This window comes from Bos grunniens, chromosome 16 (genome assembly GCF_055505025.1).
Source record: "Bos grunniens cultivar Pamir isolate PY7600 chromosome 16, Bosgru_T2T1.0, whole genome shotgun sequence".
NCBI lineage: Eukaryota > Metazoa > Chordata > Mammalia > Artiodactyla > Bovidae > Bos > Bos grunniens.
The window spans coordinates 31,249,276-31,267,570 of NC_141180.1; the positions used below are offsets into that span (position 1 = coordinate 31,249,276).

An 18,295-nucleotide genomic window follows, 5' to 3' on the forward strand; every position below is an offset into this window, starting at 1 on the left:
CACAGGGACCCCCTCTTCCAAAGCATCCCAAGGCAGGGGGCTCTGTCCAAGTCCAAGGGGGCCTCCTGGGAGCAGAAGCCTGGAGAAGCCCCAGGTTTCCAGGGAGGAAACTTGAACAATGGAGCGTGCGCAGATATGTTTACTCCAGTAAATGAAATGCCCCAGGTGCGGATCCAGGGGAAGAAAGTGGCCCAAAGTTCTGCTTCCATCTGCTGGGCGGCTCTGCTAAGCTGGCAGCCTGCACCGAGCGGAATCTATCTGTAAGAACATGAATGCACTGTAATCAGGACCGTTAAACCAAACCAAGCACAAAAGTGAGGCTGCGGGGACAAAGGGCTCACCCACCTCCTGGGTCCTGAGCAAGGACTGGGGGAGGGGCCATGCTATCCAGGGTGGGCAAAGGGGCCACTGGCACAGGGGCCCATCTCGCTCTTCACCCCAAGTGCTGAGAAGTGGGACTTGTTTGTATGGACTTGTTTTTTCTGAGTAGAGCTGGCCCAGCTTGAACCACAGGCCAAGCTGAGGCCACTTGGGCGTCCATGCTTGAAGTTCCACCTTGAGGAGCTCAGGCTGTCCTGGCCCAGGAGCCCCCCACCCCCAAGTGCAGGCCTGCTGAGCTCTGCTGATCGGACCTGGGTCTCTGTCTCTGTGCCCCACCGCCCCTGGGGACCCTGGCTCCCCAGGGCCCCTGCCGGCTGGATTTTCAGGGGGCTGCTTGCACTGTCTCTGTCTCCCTACTCCCCCGGCCCCGTCTCTGTCTCCTCCATCGCTCTCTCCTTCTGTCTCTCTCTGTTCCTTTCTCCCTCTGTCTCTGTGTCCCTGTGTCTGTCTCTTTCCCATCTCGGTCTGTATCTTTGCTTCTCTGTCTCTGTCTCCTCCATCTCTCCCTGTCTCTGTTTCCCAACCCAGGTATGGGGCATGCTGGGCACCGCCCCTGCCCCCAGCACAGGCAGCACTTGCTCAGACCTTGTGTGGTTCACATCCTGGCTGACCTCAGTTCTCTTCTCAGTCTTTGGAAAAAGCAAATAAATTATGCTGCCGAACAAAATCTCCCAACTCCAAGAATAGAGCTTTAAAAATCCTACCAAGAAAATTTCTGAGGACGCGGTCAATGTTTCCCTGAGGCCATGTTCTCCCAGGCATGGGCTGGGTGGACCGTCCCCGGCCACGCTGATGGCCCGCAGACCAGCTCAGAGCTGTGGGGCAGGACTGGAGAGGTACGTGGCCTGCAGGGCTCCTGAGTGCCCTCCCGAACACACACCCCCACAGTGCCCTGGGGACACACATGCCCCTGTGCCCACTCTGCCCCCTGCACTAATGGGGGTCAGTTCTCTGAGACCATCCCGCAGGCAGAGGGTGACCTTGTCATGTTAAAGTGACAGGCACAGCGGTAAGCATCAGCATGACCCCATCACGTGGCTTAAGCCTGTGCCCACTCTTGCCGCAGATCCCATGACTGATGGGGCTGTCCCTCCAGGTCCACGGACGGGGTTCCAGATGCCCAGGCTTACCTCTGGCCATTGCAGGAAAACCAGAGAAGAGTTGAAGAGGCCCTTGCTTTGCTCTCAGGAGTGCAAACAGGAAGGAAGGCAGCAGGTGTGCACGTGTCCTGAGGTTTTGGCTGCTGGACTCAGGCCCCCAGGAGAGCAGTGGGATCCAGACCTCTGGCGTGGAGGGGGGATGCGGGGGTGACTTGTGCTCCCTGCATGGATGCGACCTCCTGTGCAGCAGTGACTCATTAGAAAGAGGAGACACGGTCCACGCAGAGTAAAGACACGGTCCACGCAGAGTAAAATCACGGTCCACGCAGAGTAAAGTCACAGTCCACGAAGAAGTCAGGATGCTCAGCAGTTGCTTCGAGTGCCTGTGTGTCGCTGGTGATCACGTTCTCCGTGCTTCTGGGCGTGTTACTGTGGCCCGAGGTGGGACGGGCACGTCCCCGGGACCCTGCAGTGTCGTCGTAAAGTGGAGTTGACAGAGGACAGTTTTGGGCACCGACCTCCCCTCCTGAGGTCTTGGGAGCCAGAACTGCCTGTGTGACAGCCTGGGTCCATCCCTGACCATCCAGGTGGCTCTCCAAAAAGCAGTGGCGGCAAGGATGCGATTGGAGCACCATCCAGGTTCCCTGGTGTCATGAAGACACACCCCCCTACCCACACTTCCCGAGGCCCCCACACTTCCCATTGGGAACCTCAATGAAGCAGGCCCTGGTGGCCGCCAGGCCCGACCCCAGGAAGGGTCTCCCCATCTCAGGGGAGGTAAACGTCCCAGGATGCTGACGGGCTTGAGGTAGAAATCCCAGCGGGGGTTTGGAGATTTCCCTTGTGACAACTCTGAGCACATCTTGTTGGAAAACAGGAAAAAAGAAAGAAAGACAAGGAACGGGGTGGTTTCAAACTGCTTCCAATTTCACACCGTCTCTTCCCGGCGGGAGGCTGCAGCTGAGAATGCGCGCTGGGCGGGGGCCGGGCAGGCCGGGCGGCCGTGGCAGCTGTTTGCAGGATCAGGTGTTCTGGGAACCCAGCTCTCTAGCTGCCCCGTGTCTTGGTCACTGAGCAGAGCTGCCTGGGGACAGGGGAACCTCCTGCAAGCTCACACAGCTTTCGGAAAGCACTGTGCCCACATCTCCGAGGACATGAGACCTCTCACCTGCGTCTTCCAGCCACTGTGTCTTCGCTGGGCTGGGGGCCCGTGTGCTGCTTCTGCTGAGGACCAGACAGTAACAGGCGGGCTTTTTGTTCCACGAGCCATCCCGTCTTATGTTCTGTATTTTCACCACCCTTTATCATGTAACGGGCCTCATAGCTCACAGGACATGGGGACAGGCCACAGGCTAGATTTACCCTGCCAACCCTGCCAGAGGCCAGGGCAGCCCAGGAGGCCCTCTGCTCCATGCTGTGGTCTCTGAGCCCCCTTCTTGGTGGCTACTCCCCTCCCCCCACCCCAGGAGGGGGTCTCAGTGTCTAAGCCTGGGTGGTCACACACAACATGGGAATTTACTTCCTCAGCAGAGCATCACTGTGCTCCTGAGGAACAGTCTGGTGCAGCACACATTCGCATGCCCCCATTTCTCAGACGAGCAAGTTGAGGCTGGTGAGTGGGAACCCGTAGGTAGCAAGTGCAGAAGAGTCATCTCTGAGCTGGGAATCTCCGTGTTGCTCTGAGGCCTCTCCCACCAGGCCAGGCACCTGAGGCAGGAGGGTCCAGCTGATGCCCCATGTCAGTCAGGAAGCCCTGAGAGGTGTCCCCAGGACAGGGACAGGCGGCCTGAGCCATGGGCTTGGCTGAGTCTGGGAAGTCCTCCCGAATTCCCTCCTGACCCTGAGCTGGAAATGCAGGAGGGGGCCCTGGGGCCGGAGGTTGCTTGGGAACCCGAGGCCAAGTGGGGGTGGGTGGGCTGGCCTTGCTCTGCTGGTTCACTCTGCCCCCCAGAGAGCAAGCCTGGGCCCTGGGGGCTCCTGGCTGCATGGCAGTTGCGTGGATGCTGCAGGATTCCAGAGGCTGCCCATTTTTCACAGCGGATCAGCACGGAATTCCTCGACACAGCTGCTGCTGTAATTGGGTCCCATTAGGAAAGTGTGCGGTCTTGTTCGGCGGCTCCCCCCGCCCACCGCCCCCACGCACGGTGGTCTCGAGTTAGCGCGGCAGCTGTGACCGAAGCCCGGCTCTCGGGCTCTGCCGCGCTGTCTCCTCCCCCCAGATTGGAAACATCCCTTTGTGGGAGAGAGAACCCGGCTCCTTTTCTCACCCTCCCTTCTCTCCTCCTCACTGCCCCCCACCCACACCCCAAATGGAGCCAGTTCTGTGGAGGCCACACAACCTCCCAAGGGCTCCGGTGCAGCCTGGTTGGAATCCCAGCTGTGTGATGCTGGATGAAGAAATCAGCCTCTCTGAGCTCAGCGGGCAAATGGGCATTGCTGGAGATTATAGTGCCTCTGCACTTGACAGTTTGGCTCCTATTACTGTCATTGCTACTTTATTACTGTCGGTAATGGAAACACTGTACCTCTGGCTTCTTCAGCTTGGAAGGTGGCCATCCTCAAAGTGAGAGGATCCTCAAATATTTGCAGAGTGAGGACCTGGACTAATTAAAGGGTGAGGATTGGATGAGGCCAGAATTGGATGGGGACGGGCCTTCTGCCCCGAGGTCATGGCCCCACAGGCACAGGGGCCTCCGGGAGCTGCTTTTCACGTCGTGTCTGTCACTTCTTTGTGCCTTTGTGCTGCCTGACATGACTGTGGGAGTTGAAATGTGCGCTGAAATGTGGGGTGATCACTTCTGACCTGCTCACCTTTGAGTTATTAAAGGTGACCCCAAACCCCAGTGGGAGGGGTGAGAAGTCAGTGCCCAAGAAAAGCCTGAATCCCAGGGGATTCATGGTAGGGCGGTGGGATCGTCACATTTCAGCATCAGCCCATTTCCACCCCCACCCCAACCGTGGGTCCCAGGATGTCAAACGTGCGTGTGTCAAGCAGTCATTGTCGGGATCCTTGACCCTTTCTTCTTCACTTATGATTATTAAAGATCATCTAACAAACAAGTTATCGATGAGCAGGGTCAGGCTGTAGTGCATTAATATGATTCTGTCAATACGCAGGTTATTTCTATAACTAAAAAGGGTTGAGGATAAAAGACAAATGTACGTGTAGAACCGATAATTGACCTATGATTTATTTCCCCCTCGGGAGATGCTGAGGTGCAGAGTCACCAGGCTGCGGGGTCCCCCAGGCAGCTTCTCCAGATGGGCTATCATTCAGGTATCCAGGCGAAGTTGGGGTATGAGGCCATCGGAAGGCCAGGAGCAGGTCACACCTGACCCACAGGGGTCCTGGGAGGATGCATTTTCAGACACGAGTAGGCAGAGCCACCTCCAGTTTGCAATGGGCGGAGCCTGGTGTCGTTCAAGTGAACGGGATTGAGCACAGCCAGGAAGCCACAGGAGGCAAGTCCTACGCAGGCCTGACACCCGCGATGGATGAACAGTGCTCTGGGGCTGCAGAAGGGTCGGCCACCTGGGGACCCTGGGTTTTTGGAACATGAAAGAACATTCTAGAAAATTCAGGACTCTTCTGCAGGCATCCAAGCTCACATGCTTCTTCTGGCTCTTGAACCCAGGCCCTCAGGAGGAAACTCTGGTCCCTGATCCAGGAACAGACAGTTCTGTGGAACCTTCTCCTGGTTTCTGGGGGCACGTGTCCAGTTCCCGGAGCTGGCTATCGTGAGGCCCCTGGACACACCAGTGGTTCCTTTTCTAAGACTGAAAGTTACAGCTTGTCATGAGTCATTGATTGGACGTACCACACGTCACCCTGCTCTTATGATTTACGTGCACTTTCTCCGGGGACATCAATCTTCCAGAAGCAGGAGGAGGAAGCTGTCCCCTGAGGGCAGGTGCGACACTGGACCTGCATCTCCCCAGGACAAGGGCCTGCGGAGCCCTGACCTGGGCTCAGGCTTCGGCTCACCGCCTGGCACAGGAGAGGCTCGGACCCTGACACAGTGTGGACCCAGCAGCTTCCTCCTGCCAGTCCTGCCTGGCCAGCGCCCCACCCTAGCTCCCTCATGGCCTGGGCTGTCAGCCTGTTCTCTCTGTGTCCAGAGCTCAGCTGGACAGGAGCCCCCAGGTAGCACCTTTGGGAAAGAACTCCCTCTGGGGCCAGCACAAGAGGGCAGAGGCTCTTAGGCCTGGTCAGGGCTGGACCCAGCCCACCCGGTTCAGAGAGTGGTGACAGAAAGGGCTGAACAGCATCCAGGGACTGGGGCTCTGAGACCCTGAGCCGCCCAGTGTATGCGGAGCCCGTTTCGGGCCTGGGGGAGAATTCAGAGCCTTGGTTGGAAGGGTTCTGCCAGAGGTTGGGTGTCCTGAGCTGGGGTAACCTGCACCTCTTCTCTCTTGAAAGGAATAGCTTTGGGGGGCAAACCAGGGGAACAGGAATCCTTGCAAGTAATCCTCCCAGACAACCGCCACCACAAAGGAAGGTGGTCAGCCTAAGCCCTGCCTGCAACTCGACTCATGTTCCCCCATGGCATCAGGGCCTTGTGTCTCAGCCCTGGGAGCCTGGGGGAAAGGCCTAGGGAGGGCCTGGGTAAGTTGCTGCCTGGGCCAGGAGCTGGCGGGAGTGAGAGGCAAGACCCCTACCCAGATGATTCAGAGGGGCCTGTGTTTCCAAGTTAAGGATCAAGGAATTGCCCTCTGCTGGGGGAGCTCTTTCAGTGAGGGCAGATCAGGCACTGAGCTGTTAACAAGGTGGCTTGTGGGTGGGCAGGGGTTGGGGCACCGGGGTGGGGGGCACTGCCCGTATTTCTCTGTAAGCCAGGTACAGGGGAACCTGCTCTGTCCAGTGCCTGGGTGACCAGGAACCAGAGGCCAGGCAGGTGCACACCTGGGCTGCCTCCAGTCCTTCCTTTAAGAAGCTGCCCGGTCCCACCCTCTGTCCGTGCCTCTGATCCATCCTCTCGATCCCTGAGGGGCCGACAGCTCCCACCTCTGCCCTCCCTCACCGCTGTGCACATGTGGGAAGGTTAATCTACCTCTCTGAGCGCCTTTCCCATCTGTAAAGACTGTGGTGACAGCTCTTCCTCAGGCGTTCTGAATTTAACGCCTAGTGTGAGCCCAACTGGAGAAGACTCTTGAGAGTGCCTTAGACAGCAAGGTGATCAACCAGTCAATCCTGAAGGAAATCAACCCTGAATATTCACTGGAAGGACTGAAGCTGAAGCTCCGATACTTTGGTCATTTGATGCGAAGAGCCGACTCACTGGAAAAGACCCTGATCGTGGGAAAGATTGAAGGCAGATGGAGAAGGGGCGACAGAGGATGAGACGGTTGGATGGTATCACCGATTCAAAGAATGTGAGTTTGAGCAAACTCTAGGAGATAGTGAAAGAACGGAAGCCTGGTGTGCTGCAGTTCATGGGGTTGCTGTCAGACACAACTTAGTGACTGAACCACAGCAGTGAGTCCCCCATGGCACCCGGCCCTCCCGTCCTCTGTTCCCTGCTGTTTTGCTGGTGTTCCTTTGGGCAGCCTCTTACAGGTCCCCAGCTGGTTGTGGGGAATGGCGCCCAGTGCCTGAGCTCTGTCCAGTGCCCTCCCAGCCCACCACCACCCCACCCCCTCACCACCGCAGAGCCCACCACAGCACATCAGCACAAGCTGAGCAGGGAAGACCCATGGACTGAAACCACGTAGAGTCCAGGCCTTACACAAGGTGGCCCTCCCTCCCCCTTGTGCAGATCCTCCTTCCTTACCTGCTCCCTGCCCCCCATCCAGCTGCCGGCCAGCACCCGCATCCATATTCTCCCTCAGAGGCAAACTGAACCCCCAGCTGGGACTTGAGGACTCCCACGGGCCTCTCTGCACCTGGTGGCTGCTTCCCATCTCTGGGCCAGCTCTTCTGCCCCTGCCCCCCACCCTGCTCCCCTCCAATTCCACTTTTTCGGGGGGCCTCTGTGTTCATGCTGATGTTGTTGGAGGACAGAGTGGGCTTGAGCCACTGCCTCATCCCCAGAGTAGCTGATGCTGGAATCAACATGGTTTCAAGATTTCTTTGAACGTCTCTGAGGTGCCTTCCAGGGTGCAGTGCAGACAAAAGGCGTCCAGTGCTGCTTCTGAAAGGAGGCTGTGAGGGGCCCAGGACAGATTAGACCATAAACCTGGTGTGGGGGGAGAGATTCGTTCACTTACTCAGTCGTCCATCCTGGAGAAGGGAAGGTGTGGGCACCAGATAGCCGCTGGCCAGGCAGCGTGTGCAGAGGGGCTTGTGCCATGGTCAGCAGGGGAGGGGTGGGTAGGGGGTGGGTGGGGGGGTTGCCAGCGGACAGAGTGTTCTGGGCACATCTGATAGCGGCAAGCCGTGCCCAGAGCTCTGGGACCATGCAGGGCCGTGTGGGCCAGGAAGAGCCGTCCGCCTTAGACTCATGCTAATGAGGCCCTGCCACTCCACAGAGGTCGAGACAGAGGCCCCCACTCCTGGCCAGCCTGGGGGTGGGGGTTCTGGGGAAACTGGGGTGAGTCTAGCTGAAGCCCTTGCACGGAGCCCGGGTATTTTGTTGGCCAACAGAGAAAGCAGGCAAGGTAGGACTTGACTATCACTCAAGCTGGGCTGGTTCCTCCTGTCTGACCCGGGGATGGTGGGGCTCCCAGTACCCTGACTTCAGGGTTCTGAGCAGGAGGCTTGGGAAATGCCTCCTGGGAGGGGAGGGGAAGGCGGAGATGCAGGGCTGGGAATGTAAACAGCATGCCGAGGAGACCTATATGCGTTTCGGGCCGGGCCCTCTGAAGGAGCCTGGGTCCTTTTTCGTGCTGTACTTGACTGTGTAAATATTTTTCTTAGGAGTAAAGAGAGAGTCTCCATTCATTGGGTAGGATCTCACTTGAAAGAACTGAGAAGTATCTGTTTAGCCATAAAAGCGAAAAACAGTGTCCAAGGCGCCTTTCAAAAAAATCATTTCTGTAGCTCAAACACAGCCAAGTGGAGTTTTTTTTTTTTTTTTTACTTTTTTTTTTTAATGCAAAAAATAAATAAATATGACCCGCTCCCAGTTGAGAGCTCAAGAGTTTGTGTCAACACCGTTGGAGCCTTTACTCTGGGAGCCAGAGCGGGCTGGCCGGTGACTAACTGCCCTGACGGTTCCTGGGGGTGCAGCCAGCAGGACACCACCCAGGCCACACCGCCGAGGGGGTGGCGGGGGGGCTCCTGCGAGCTTCTGCTGGAGTTCAGGTGTGACTCTGGTCGGAAGGGTCAGCGTGTGGCTCCCTTCCACCCAACGCACCACCCAGCAGCCTCCCAGCCTGTTCCTCTGGATTCAGGAAGCTGGACTTGGACGTGGCCGCCAGCACCCCAGCAGTTCTTTGACCTTTGCCCTGTCACTCTAACTCCCAAGATTCTGTCTCCTATCTCTAAAGCCGGGATAACCCCAGCTTGCGCCCAGATGGGGCTACCATGAGCAGGACGGGGGAGCCGCCTTGGAGGCGCCCGGGAAGCAGCCCCCCCAGAACCCCCACCCAAGGCTCCCAGAAGGACTGCCTGCACTGTCCTCCAGTCACCGCTGCAGCCCAGCGCCGGCCACTGCGGCATTTACACCAGGGAATGTGGCCATCATGGTAGGACCTGGACTTGGACTTGGTCAGAAAACTCAGCCTGAGAATTGTTCTTGAAAAAGCTCGTCTTCCCAGGAAGGGAGGATGCACACATGAGGCTGTGGGTGTTTTTTACAGGGATTAAGATGAGCTGAAACTGGGCGGTTTGATAGATTCTGATCAGCAGTTCACTGGGTCCATTTGAGGGCACTGCTTAGTTGGTCTAAAGCCCAAAGCAGCTCACCACGGGTTGGGGCTGGTGGTCACCAGCTTCGGTCTTGACCTGTCTGCTTGGAATGTGTCCCCGAGTCTCCTAGAGGGTGGCAGAGTGAGGCTCAGGGCCAGGCCAGCATGGGAGGGGGCTCCTTCCATCAACCCCTGGGGCCCCCGCCCCGCCTCCCAGCCTTGGGCAATGACCTGCACAGACGGCCCTAGCCCAGCCCACAGAGGCCCCTTCAAGGCAGGGGCCTTGTAATCAACTTTTAGCCACTTCTAGACACAAATACTCCTCTTTGGGTAGGCAGAAATGTGGCTTTAGCATTGGACAGAGAGGAACAGGGTAGAGAGGCCTGGGCTTCAAAGCCAGGAGGAAGAGGTCAATACGTGAGAACACTTGAGGACCTCTTGGACCACAGGCCGGACTAGAGGCGGGGGCGCTTCATCTGCTGCTCTCTGGTTTTCGAAGCCACGTGTTCAGAGCTCCATCTGGGTTTCCTCCTGTTTGTACGTTTTCAGATCCTGTAATAACAGACTATTTCGAAGGGAGAGAAACCTTCTGGGATTCGTTTGTGACACCGAGCAGAAAGCCTAGCCCCCTCAGGGGACACGCCAGAACTCCAGAGCTGTGAGCATATGGATGTCTGTGTATGTGTGTCTCCTCTGGGCTGACTTTTCGGAGAACAGAGGCTATTTATTTTAAGAGTCAAAAAAAGATGCTTTGAGCAACCCCACTTAGCTCAGTCCTGGCACCGAGACCCTTGAGAGGAGCAAATGCTCCAGGTCAAACCTCACTTTTTGGCTAAACTGCTTAATCAAAACACACCTAATACTTCTGCTGGTGCAGAGACGGGCTTGAGAGCAGAGACCACCACTGCCAACAGCCGGCTGGCCAGCAGTGCCTGTGCCGAGGGCTCGGCAAGCAAAATAAAGAGGGTTTTCAGCAAAGCGGCGGACTTGGCAGCGAGAAGGCTGGGACAGAGGCTCCAGAAGGGGTGCGGGGGGCAGACTTTCACGCGAGGTCAGCGAGTCAGTGAAGAGCAGGGGTGATGGTGGTCACACCTGCCAAGGTGGCCGTCACATCAGGGGGGGCGGGAGGCAGAGAGAAGTTGCTGGGACAGGATGGTCCTGGGACCCACTCAGATCTCCTGGCAGGAGGAAGACTTCCTCTGTATGGGAGTGTCGGCCAGCTTGGGGTTAACGCCCCCAGCTCTCTCTGCATCGCACGGTTGGATGGGGCTCCATTCTGCCACTGAAGCACCCCAAGCTGGGCCTGTCCAAGGGGAGCCCAGGGCCAGGCTCCAAGGAGCAGTAGAGAAACCCTCATCTGCCTGGTCCCACCGGCCTGGCCCTGCACTGAGAGCCTCCTCTGTCCGGTCCCTCTTGCTCCACATGTTGCTGGCATCTTGACCTTCAGGGATGGTACCATTGGAACACCCACTTCTGTCCCCCCAGCCTGGAGTTTTGCCACCAGCACAGGCCTTCAAGCCATGGGCAGGAACCGCTCTGAACACTCTTGTCTCCCAAAAGCAGCCTCCAGTTTCCAGCTGCCCCCCAAATCAATAGCGACTGTGGCAGTGCCCGGCTGAGAAGTCCAGCTCCTCAGTGTCCCCAGGACAGTGGCCTGGTGGTCAGCATGCTTGGTGGGTGTCTCTGCAGGAGGTCCCCAAGGCCCCTTTCCTGGGAGGGGTCACAGCAGCAAGGCAACGAGGAGTGGCATCACCAGGTCTTCAGGCTCGGGCTCCTCCATGGCGGGCTTTGGGTGGGGACCTGCTTTGTCCTTCACAAGGGGACAGGACCCGGGAAGGGGAGTCGCTCAGATGGGTGGCCCCTTCTGCAGTTTTGTCCTGGGCCCTGGAGACTGTGAGGCTTAGAAAAATTAACACACAGTGTTTCTTCGTCTGATTCAAGCCACCCTGTCATAAGGGGCAAGTGGATGAACTGCAGGACTCGGGGCCCATGCTGGGACCTTCAGTTCTGCCTGATGCTGACAAGGGTCTCCAGGTGGGGTGCAGGCCTGAGAAACCTGGAGGAGGAGACTGGTCCATCTCCTTCCCTGGGGAGCACGGCCTCTTCCTGGACAACACAGGCTCTCCTGGGACCCAGGTGGTCTGCCTCTCTCCTCCTGCCCTAGGGCTGCCCAGGCTCCAGCCACCCTTCTTGGCTCTGAATTTGGGAGTGAAAAGCAGACAGACAAGAGGACTGCCTCACTGGCCCTTCTGCTGGCAGAGCTTAGCCCCCAGGGCTGAAGCTAGCTCGTCTCCCCCGGGGCCTCTCCACCCGGGTCCAGTAGGGCCTGAGCACCTAGGTACCTGATCTCTCGCTGGCCCTTCTGGAGAGACTTTCCCGGTGTGTTCGTGTCTGCCTCTTCTGCCTCATTCTCTGTTTTCACTCCTAGTTGCATTCCAAACCACGATTTCAGAATCTATTAAAAGAAACATAAAATCCCCAATTGGTTAGAATTCTCAACATTTAAAAATATGACTTATTGTTATTACAGCTGAGTCTGGGCAGATCTGCCAGCATTTGGAACGAAGCGTCTTGGTCCTCTGACCTGACCTGCATGGGCACTGGCGGGCACTCTGCTCCGAGCTTGTCATTCAGGAAGCAATGGTGTCATTATAAGGGGAGGGGGAACAAAACCCCTGGGTTTGACCCCATTTCTCTTCTTATTCTCCAAATATTGGTTTCCATCTTGGTTTCTATTCTCATGGAAACGACATCACAAATTTATATACGTGTTTGTGCAGAGTACTTGTGATCCAAAAGGGAAAATCCCATTGATGCTGCTAATTTGTCAGTTTGCATAGCTTAGAAAGGGCTCTGGGACTTGTCACTGAAACATCACCCTCTGGAGTGGAACTGGGTGGTTTTGAGGCGGAGATGCCAGCCAGGCAAAATGCTACAGCTCTTCAGAGCTGAGCCAAGGAAAGCTCCAAGTCGAAGCCGTTGGGTGGAAGAACGACCCAGGGTGGCTGGCACTTTCCTCGACGCCCCAAGCCCATGTCCATGGGCGGGATGGTGGTGGGAGGAGGGAAGACTTCCTGCTGCTGCCACTGCCCACTCCTGGGGTAGGGGCTCACCCCAAGAAACAAGGAAGGAGCCCCTTACCCATTTCAAGCACCACAGTGCCCCTAACCACACGTGCAGTCTGTACCCAGTGAGCTCCACAGCGTGGCTGAGCTCCACAATGTGGCTCCTCCCTGTGATCTGGGCGGACCCCTGTTCTCTTATTATGGAGAAGCCACCCTCCCTACCCCTATTATTTCAGAGCTTGCTTGCTCTGCCTGCATGTGTATAGCCCACTGTAGTTCGAGGACTGGGCTCGGTTGGAAACTAACAACCCTTTTCCAAATTGTTTTGCAGCAAATGCTGACGGATGCGGAGGTGTCATCGCAGGAGGGCTGCATCCAAAAGGTAGGCAAGCTGGTTCCGCGCCATCTCCCCTCCCATCGAGCCTGCACCCCGTCGAGCCTGCGCTCTGGTTGAGCCCCAGCTCCCGAGTGTGAGGCCATCTTCTCCCCTCCCGTCGAGCCTGTGTCCCGTCGAGCCTGCGTCCCGTCAAGCCTGCGCTCTGGTTGAGGCCGAGCTCCCGAGTGCGAGGCCGTCTGCGGTCAGGCGAGCACATGATTCCCCAGGGATCAAGACGGATGCTGGTTTTCATGGTGCAGCAGGTAGCAGCTCGCTTCACAGAACCAACCTGGTTCCCAGAACCAAGGCGAGCCCCGTACACGTGGGAATGCTTTGGGCCAGTCAGTCGCGTAGAAATGAAATAAATATAGATTGTGTTTATTTAAATATCTTCACTGGATACTCACATGAAAAGAATATAGAGAAGAAAAGCACAATTGGCTGCAGATTCAACAAAGCCTTTCATTGTACTCAGTCTCCGAAGATGGCTCAGGCACCGTGTTGAGTAAGCAAAGTCAGGCGACAGAAAAAGTGTCAATGTGGGCTTTATCCCCCAGTGATGGGTAACAGCCGGTTGACAAACACGAGATCTGAAAGGCCCAGAGAGTGGGCCAGGCCCAGGAAAACACCCCCCCCACACACACACACACAGAGGGAAGTACGCACCCACAGGCAGGTACATTCCTGTATGTGCATGCTAGGCAGACAGCAGAGGGGAGGGGTGCAGAAATCACCCCAAAACCCAGAAGCCATTTGTCAGCTGGAGTTCAACATCTAGAGAATTTGGGCCATCCATGCATAAGTATATACATGTACACACACACATCCACACAGAAAGACACATGCACACACACACAAACACATAGACACACACTTGTACAGACACAGACATGCATACAATACACAGACACACAAACACACAGATATAAATACACGTGGTAGCTGATGCAGTCTTTGGGTTTTCCAGTAGCATTAAAATAGCCTTTTCTCTCCTGGCATCTTGACTTCAAAGCATTGTACAGACCAAGCTGAGAGAGTCCATCTTCTCAGGGTACCCAGACCGTGTCAGGAAGCACAGCGTGGGCATCTGGGGCGATGGGTCAGCACAAGGCTATCCAGCTGCTGTCAGGGCCTGTTTTCTTAGTTTCAGAATCGCCGAGCTATGCTCATGAGGTGCTGTCCCCTCTCCCAGGAGGATCGAAAAACACTGCCTGAGCATACATTCCTGTCATCATGAAAAGTCCTCTTTGGGTCTGGAAGTGACAAGAAAGCAATTTGCTGGTTCCGCCGATCTCTGTGACTTTCTTCCTGTGTCTGGCTGGCTGGTTAGGGTCGGGGCAACTGGGGGACCCGCCATCCTGGGGGACTGAGCCCTAAGAGCTGAGGCCTTCCCTTTTCACCAGGGTCAACCCCAGAGACATTGATTTCAGAGAAAAACCATGTGATGGGGGATGTGGTCTGACCCTGCAGTGACCTCTGGCAGGGGTGACCTCTTGCAGGGGTGACCTTCGGCCTCATTTGTCTCCATAAGCGCGTCTGTGTCTGGCCCAGGGGGCAAATGTCTGAGCAGAGCTGGGACAGAGTGTCCTCTCCCTGTTCACTGCCCCGGGCCCTGAAGCCTCTCTTCCTGGAAATGCATCCGCAGGCCCCAAAGTGAATCCCGGCCGTGTCCCTCTCCCTCCTCCACCCCCCACCCCGACCCTGGGAGTGAACTCTGTTTTCTTAAAGGAGGAGGTGGCCAGAGCAATTTGAGCAGCTTCCTTGTGCCTTTCACAGCGTTTCAGAGAATTGAGGTGCTTCTACCCCCCACGCAGAGGAACCATAGTCAGCTCCTCTCTCAACTACTAAAAGGAACATGGAACCTTCATCTTTCCCGCTAAGAAGGAGCTCACACAGGGCGGGAGGTGAGAGATGGGTCAGGCAGTTGTCCGGCCTGGGGGCAAGCTTCAAGGCAGAAGGTCAAAAGGTGGGGTCTAAGGTTAAGGTCATGAGGAGGAAGGGATGCATCCTCTATCCCCTGAGGTGGTGCTGTCTCCAATGTGGCCTCTCCTTTTTACAAACAGTGGAGGGCAGGCCTTGGATACTGTGGCCCAGACGTCCTTCCGAGAGCTCCACATGGAGTGGGCACAAGCACCCTCCAGCCAGGGACCCACTCACAACTGCCCAGCTTGGCACAGCCTCCCTTCATATGCAGACCTTTGTAAGGCCCGTCAGAAGGGTGCCCACGGAACCAGACCAGACGCCCATGGCAGCTACAGCAGCTGGGAGGGGCCAGTGCCGGGCAGCAGAGCCGAAGGGGCCGGGCCGTGGTTGCTCTGAGAGCCGCTCTCCCATCCCCAGCCCCTGAGGCTCCGTCCTAAGGCTTTGTCCACCTCTCCGGATACCCCTGCCCTCACAGAGAAGTGCTCCTCTGAATCCCCGGACTCTCCCATCCTCACACTAAACTTAGTGCGAGGCATTTGGGGCATCAAGTGTGATGGGGTGGGTGCCCTCGGTCACGTTGGTCGATGATCGAAACCTTAACTTGGCATCTGGAGCCATTTGGTTACTTCCCAGAGAGGGAGGGAGGGGAAAAGGTGCTGAGAGAGACTCAGGTGCAAAGGCAGCTGGGGTACTGCAGCGGGGGCCGGAGGACAGTCAGTGTGGCCTTCTCTTGACCTTCTTCCCAAATGGAAGGTCACAGCTGTGTCCCTTACAGCTTTGGAGACGCACACGTGCTTGTTACATGAGAGGACCGTACACGCCTCAGTGCGCTAAGGATTAATTTAGGTATTCCTTGGTGATAGGAGATAGACCCCATTTATCAGTCTTATAGTTTAGGATTTTGGTGTCTGGCTGAACAGGGCCTCTCCTCCTCCAAAGACACACACATCTGGGGGCGTTAAGGTCCTCCAGGGAAGCGCTGAGGCTATGCAGCCTCGGGTTGGTCAGCTGACACCTTTGAGCATCACTTATTCCAACTTCAGGATTCACTGAATCACACTTTCTGCTCTTTATCAGCATCATGGAACCCCATGGACTGTAGCCTGCCAGGCTTCTCTGTCCATGGGATTCTCCAGGCAAGAACACTGGAGTCGGTAGCCATTCCCTTCACCAGGGGATCTTCCTGACTCAGGGATCAAACCCAGGTTTCCCGCATTGCAGGCAGATTCTTTACTGTCTGTCTGAGCCACCAGGGAAACCCTCAGTGAAATGTAACTAAGGCTATTAATTCAATCAGTGGCTTGACACAAGAGATGCAGAAAGGGTGATGTTTTGTAGGAAGTAGTGGTTATCAATTCTTGGTATTAAAGAACCAGGATGCTGAAGAGGCTGTGGACTCTACCTGTCAGAGTTTACAGAGGACAAAATCCAGGCCCAGGGAGGCTGGTGGTGCCTATATCCGCAGGGGAGGCGGGATTTGAACCCAGGATCTCTGGTGCAGAGCTGGGCTCACATTGGAGAGATAGCGGCTACAGCCTGGGAGCTGGCACCAGGCTTGGCCCCTCCCTGAGAACCCTCCTGCGCCCCTCCCTCAGGTCGCCTCCATCCCCAACCTGTCCTGGTCTCTTGTGTTCCTCTGTCCCCCAGTCCCTCTTGTGGCCCCCTGTGGTGCCACCAATCCCTCTGCATTCCTCCCCCACCTCCACCCTGCCTCCTATCTTCACATTCTTGCATCCTCCTTCTACCGCCCACTGGTTCCCTGCATCCCCTCCTCCTGTGTGCAGCACGCCCAAGTGCTCCTGCTCCATCGGGTGCTCGGCTGCCCCACACTCATCCCAGGTGTGCGTTCCGGATGCTCACACACTTCCCTCCAAAAGTCACTTTGGCTGCAGGTCCAGCAGCATCGCCTTTTCTAGCCTCAGGCCGGGACCTCTGGGACCGCTGGCTGCAGCCGACTCTATTTAGTCTCTGTTTACTTAGAGGGAAAGCCCGGGGCTCCTGGAGAGCAAACATCTGCGGGAGATAATCTAGGAGCTGTCCATCCATCACTGGGGGCGCCTGGCTCCCTGGAGAGCCTGCCAGAGCCTGGAATAAAAAGGCCGGGCGAAGAGGCTTTGGGGACAAATAAAGAGCTGTGTTAAGGGCCCGCTGAAAATGGATGGAAGACATTATTAAGACTCAATGGCCGTCTTATCAAAATCCAATAGGATAGACATTTGGCAAAAGGCTTAAATTTATTCTTTGACTTTCTGGAGGGCTTGAATTTATCCGTTAACAAGAGTGTAGTCCACCCGGGGAGATGGTATCAGCTGAAAGAATTTTGATTCAATCTCTTCGGTGATATGAAAGGGGGAAACACCAGGCCCCCAGTGGCCGCCCCATTGTCTCGCTTTATCTTGTTTTCTTTGACCGTCTTGAAAAGGAAGGACGTGTTAATACAGTACAACAAGCAGAAAATGCAGAGGGAAATGACCTTTTTCTTTTTGTGTTTTCTTCTCCCCCCCCCCCCCGCTTCTCTACCCACACTGCCCCCCTGCCTCTCCAAAATAAATAAATGAATCAGGAATTCGCATCCTTGGGGGTGAGGTCTGAACCAGGACAGGTGCATCTCCAGAGGTACTGCAGTTTGGAGTCACCTCAGCCAGCGAGCTGGGCCAGGGATGGGGAGCTCGAGGCTTGGAGGGAATGTCAAAAATAAATTGAGCTAATAAAGCCTGCTGTTGGAGTGGGACTGTGATGAGTCCATAAATCTCTCCCTGTTATTCCGCACAAAATGCTACAGGTCATAAAAGTCATCCGATAGCCCAGCCTGGCGTTCTCCAATAGGGTGGTTGATTGATAATTACGATAATTCCCGAAATGATTGTTTGGACGTGAGGACCTTGGCCTGTCCCACTGGGCTGTTGTACGTGTGTGTTTTCTACAACCTGGCCCAGGTGAAAAGCCTCCGGTAATGGGCATCCTGAGGTCTCCTGGGCCCCTCCCCGGGGAACCTGGGGACTAATAAAGATGACCAGGAGCCAGAAGACCAGGCAGGTGGGAGTGGAGATGGACAGGCAGCTGCCAAGTGTCTTGTGCAGCAATTAGTTGAGAAGGCTGCACATCCCAGGTCTCAGCCAGGCTGCCACCAGGCTGTGCCTTGGGGGTTTGTGTCCAGCACACCAACTATCCAGGTTTTTGTGGTCTGTGACCCTCTATGTAGTTTATTTCCTTTGCGTTGTTTTTCCCCTGGAGGAAACTGAGGTATTTTCCAGGTGGCTAGAGGGCGAGGAAGGCAAGCGGGGAGGGAAGGATCGTGACTGGAACAAGAGATGGGGAGACCAGTCAGCCCCGAGTCTCCAGGACAGGGGGTTGGGGAGCATGTGTCCCAGTCAGCCGGTCTTACTGGGACCAGAGCAAGCTAGACTGTCCCTGTTAGCCTTTGCCTGTGCCAGCGAGGTTACTTTTAGAAATCCTTTCTTTTCCTCTTTACCACGCCCCCCCCATCCCCCCACCCTTACCCCCCACCCCCGACCCCAGGCCGCAACACCTAGGAGCCACCCAGGTGCTAGAATTCAATCGCTATTTATGCAAGTTCTTCCTGAAAAAAATTCCAGCAAAGTCCCAAGCCCTAAGTGGCCTGGGCTCACAATTAATAATTTGCATGTGGGATCAGTTATGTC

General features: G+C 56.2%; 1 protein-coding gene across 5 annotated transcripts in view; it reads left to right on the forward strand.

The window, feature by feature from the left end:
• PRDM16 (PR/SET domain 16) overlaps nt 1-18,295 on the forward strand; it is a 336,220-nt gene that overhangs the window by 147,601 nt on the left and 170,324 nt on the right. For all 5 annotated transcript variants that reach the window (XM_086342572.1, XM_086342574.1, XM_086342573.1 and 2 more), the window contains one exon: nt 12,666-12,716. In XM_086342572.1, the coding sequence (XP_086198698.1) occupies nt 12,666-12,716 (51 nt within the window). The remainder of the gene's footprint in view (nt 1-12,665; nt 12,717-18,295) is intronic.